This window comes from Neoarius graeffei, chromosome 28 (assembly GCF_027579695.1).
Source record: "Neoarius graeffei isolate fNeoGra1 chromosome 28, fNeoGra1.pri, whole genome shotgun sequence".
NCBI lineage: Eukaryota > Metazoa > Chordata > Actinopteri > Siluriformes > Ariidae > Neoarius > Neoarius graeffei.
The window spans coordinates 14614305-14618797 of NC_083596.1; the positions used below are offsets into that span (position 1 = coordinate 14614305).

Sequence of the window (4493 nt, forward strand, 5' to 3'; positions counted from 1 at the left end):
TGCTGGGCTGACCGCTCGCCATCGCTGTGTCTTCCGATTGAAAGAGTGCGCAGTAGTGCAGTAGGCGTGGCCTACCTACGTATGTTGTCCAAATCTACTCTGATTGGCTTACTGTGCCGTTGTCTCGTGTCTCCCCGCCCCACACGAAAGCAGAGTAAAGAAAGGCTGAACGAGCAGCGTGCCAGATGAAAACAGCTTTAATAAAGTAACGCATAGTATTTTATTGTAAGTAACGGGAACGGCGTTATAACGATGTAAAAAGTAATTAGTTAGATTACTCGTTACTAAAAAAAGTAACGCCGTTAGTAACGCCATTATTTCTAACGCTGTTATTCCCATCACTGATAATGACAGGCGTACTAACACCTTCTGCGCACTTCGGCAGCGCATTGATACGGAGCTCAGATATCAATGTGCTGCCGAAGTGCGCAGAAGGTGTTAGTACACCTGTCATTATAGTGCGGACTTTCCATAGCATAGAAAATCGCTATGTTTCAATTTGTGTAACTGAACTTGTTTCATGTCACTGGTCATATAAACCTATGTAAACAGGAAAAACGCGGAAGAGTTTGGTCGCATCTAACTACAGCCCCAAAAAATACCATTGGCCATGCTGAGCCTAGCTACATTGCTAACAGGAGTGACAGCGCGTCTGACTGCGTCTGACTGACTGGGAGGTCGCGCAAAGCTCGGACAGGTACGGAGCAGCTCGTCTCAATTCAGATAAGAGCATATTTCATTATGGAAGTATGGTGGACTGTTCCTTTAAGGCTGCTTTATCCAAATACAGTATACATAAGACTCTGAACAAAGTGTGTCATAATGCAAGCAAGCCTTTCTTGATGAATTATATGTCTTTGAAAAACTTTTACACATTATTTCATCAGTCCAGCTGTATAACATCATCTATGCCACACTATTTCTGTTTCACGCTTGCATGATACAAAGATATCATTCACGATGTAACATCCTGAGATAGAGTATACATTCAATATCATCACTAATGATGTACTAGTTACTTTCTATTGCATTGAAAGTAAGAAAGAAAGCACAATTTTATTCATCACACACTTGTGAAATTTCCTCTCTGCATTTAACCCATCTGGGGCAGTGAACACACACACGTGAGCAATGAGCACACACCCAGAGCAGTGGGCAGCCATGCTAACAGCGCACGGGGAGCAGTTGGGAGTTAGGTGCCTCACTCAAGGGCACCTCAGTCCAAGGCCGTCCCATATTAACCTGTGGAGGAAACCTACACAGACACAGGGAGAACATGCAAACTCCTCACAGAAAGGCCCTCGCCGGCCGCTGGGTTTGAACCCAGAACCTTCTTGCTGTGAGGCGACTGTGCTAACCACTACACCACAGTGCCACCCGAAGGTTATACACAGAAAGTATACACAGAATACATGGCTATTTAATAATTATTACACGAAATTGAGTCGTATATGAGCTGACAGCTGACGAGGTGCGTAGTGCCGAGCCGGCTATAAGCCATGTATGACGAGACTGAGTGAAAAACTGTTTTATTCTATCCACATTCACTGGATTTTGAGAAACAGAGCTTTTTTTTTTTCATTTTTTATTTTTTGCAAATTCGATAAATACAAAACTTTACACAAAACGTCCGACAAAATAATTTCCGCTTGGGTGGACTTCTTAAAAATGTATCGATGGCTGGACGAATTGACTTTAGTGTTATTGTTGTTGTTTTTGTAGAAAGTGCCGTCTTGCTGTCGTGACGAGGTATAGAATAGCTTTAGACATTTATTAATTTGTGTTAGCAGTGCTGGCGCAAATTATTACTTTCACTCAGGATCTTTCTACTTTATAATAACAACAACAATAATTATTATTATTATTATCCCCCATTGGTCGAAAGGCCCAAAGGGGGATTATGTCGTGGCTATGTCTGTCTGTCCATCCCGGTGTCAGTCCTGTGCGCTGTGGCGCGTGCACCTGAAGAACTCTCAGGTGCGCCCCGGGCTGCACGTGCGTCAAGCGGACTATTGCGCATGCGCCGTTAACGACACACACCTGAACATAATTAAGGAGCTATATGTGCACCTACATAAGGACTGTTTAGACGCACTATCGGTGCGAAGTATTACACTACGTCAGTATGCATTACCGGGCCTTGTTACCCGTGTTTGATTTCCTGGTTTCCTGATTCCTGTACCTGTTCCTCGTTCCTGCTTTCTCGCTGCCTGTGATATCCTGTTTGCACCTCGCCTGACCCTTTGCTTGTTTCTCATTTTGGATTTTGCCTGCTGATTTGGACTGTTTGCCTGTGTGTGTGTTTTTCACTGTAAATAAACATCATCTCTGCACATACGTCCACTTCCTACCTCGTACCGGACACCCAGGAAGCGTGCTCACCTTCTGAAATCAATTCCTCTCACAGTTTTTGGAGGAATTTCACGAAACTTGACAGGATTCTTTGTTATATGTCGGTAATACGCATATTGCAATTTCATTCAATTCAGTCACATTTTACTAGAGTTATGGCATTGTCGCCAGCAGGGGATATTGTGCTCTTAGAGCACTCTTATTATTATTATTATTATTATTATTATTATTATTATTATTATTATCCTATTATTTTTAGGATGCTATTTCTCCCTCAGTTTTCAACCAATCATCAACAAATTTCACATGAAGAATACTCTGGGCTGAATTATGTTGCTATGACTTTTGGTGGTGATCTGGATCACTGAACCAGAATGATCCATGAAAAACGTTTTTTATTTTTTCTTCAATCACTTATAACCCTGTTAATTTTCATGATTTTTTTCAATCAGTTTTTTTTTTCAGGGCATCAGGACACAATGTTTCCTTGACCTTCAATTAACGAAGGTCAGCTAGCACAAATTACTGTGACTTTAATCACAGTCTCTATCTAGTTTAATTCTTCCTTGGACATTTCAGTTCTGTAATTTTCAAACTTCTTTGCACTTTTGAACCAGTCTAAAAAAAATCAGACAAATTTTAATGCTTAAAGATGAAGAATGTAAACAAACCGGCAAAATGACAGGAGCAATTTGTGAAAAATGCTATGATGATAATAATAATAATTCTTTTTTAAAAAAAAGATATGTTCTTACTATCAAATACTTTCATTGCATATTTTTGTTTTTTTTTATTTTCTGGGGTTTTGTTTTCGAGTGGAATTTTTATTTCATCCTCGGTTGGTTCAGTAACACGCACCGCCATTTTGTTTTTCTCTACTCATGGTATATGAGCTGATAGCCTAGTAGTAGGGCAGCACGGTGGTGTAGTGGTTAGCGCTGTCACCTCACAGCAAGAAGGTCCGGGTTCGAGCCCCGTGGCCGGCGAGGGCCTTCCTGTGTGGAGTTTGTATGTTCTCCCTGTGTCCGCGTGGGTTTCCTCCGGGTGCTCCGGTTTCCCCCACAGTCCAAAGACATGCAGGTTAGGTTAACTGGTGACTCTAAATTGACCGTAGGTGTGAATGTGAGTGTGAATGGTTGTCTGTGTCTATGTGTCAGCCCTGTGATGACCTGGCAACTTGTCCAGGGTGTACCCCGCCTTTCGCCCGTAGTCAGCTGGGATAGGCTCCAGCTTGCCTGCGACCCTGTAGAACAGGATAAAGCGGCTAGAGATAATGAGATGAGATGAGCCTAGTAGTAGAGTAGCCAATCAGAGTGTGCGGTTGCTCATATCCAGTCAATTTGGATAGAATAATTACTTTTATACTACAGCATTGTTGAATTCTTGAATAAGCTGAAAGGGTGTTGATTAGTTTCCTGTAACAGAGGTTTGGACTATTATTCCAATCACAGGGTCATAATAATGCTTTTGTTATAATACGTATAGAATCGTTTCTATAGTGACAGCTTACATAGTGACTTGTATGGCAGATGATCAACATAATCGAATGCTAATAATAAACTTTTTTTAAAAAAAATGTTATTAAATTTTGTATGTTCACAAATAAAACGCTGTAATTGATGATATGGTGAAGTTTTCTGTAAAGAGGCATTTATTGAACAATAACAGAAGGAAGAGTCTACAATGTCAGTAAGTTTTCCAGACAGAGGATTTTATGCTTTATGTGTAATTTTTTTTTTGTCTTCGAGAGAGAAAACAAGTGAGGCTGGTGAGGGAGTTACTGTTTATAGCTGCTAAAACATTGTGTCATGGAATCTCCATAACATTATCAATATAAACAGTTAAAACACATGATGTGCTGTGCTTTAATAAATTAAAAATGGTAATTGTTTGCAGAACACTGTGATATCAGAGGAATAAAACACTTCGTGATGCTCTCTTATGCTCTATGTTTTATATTCTGTCCTGACTTTTTTTATTTGAATTCCTTACCAAACATGCTTGATACCTATCTGAGCAAAATATTTTTCCAAAATGGCAGAAAGTTACAAGTCAGAATAAGAAATACAAACACACTGTCAGACTGTAACCCTAATGAGAATGGATAGAAATGATGCCTCGTGTAGGAAGTGATCACTCAA

General features: G+C 40.4%; 1 protein-coding gene across 7 annotated transcripts in view; it reads right to left on the minus strand.

The window, feature by feature from the left end:
* Positions 1-3997: 3997 nt before the first annotated feature.
* Positions 3998-4493, minus strand: part of LOC132875535 (mucin-2-like) — a 22277-nt gene continuing 21781 nt past the window's right edge. For all 7 annotated transcript variants that reach the window (XM_060912375.1, XM_060912373.1, XM_060912372.1 and 4 more), the window contains one exon: positions 3998-4493. This exon is cut by the window's right edge and continues 119 nt beyond it. In XM_060912375.1, the coding sequence (XP_060768358.1) occupies positions 4486-4493 (8 nt within the window). In that variant the 3' untranslated portion in view covers positions 3998-4485.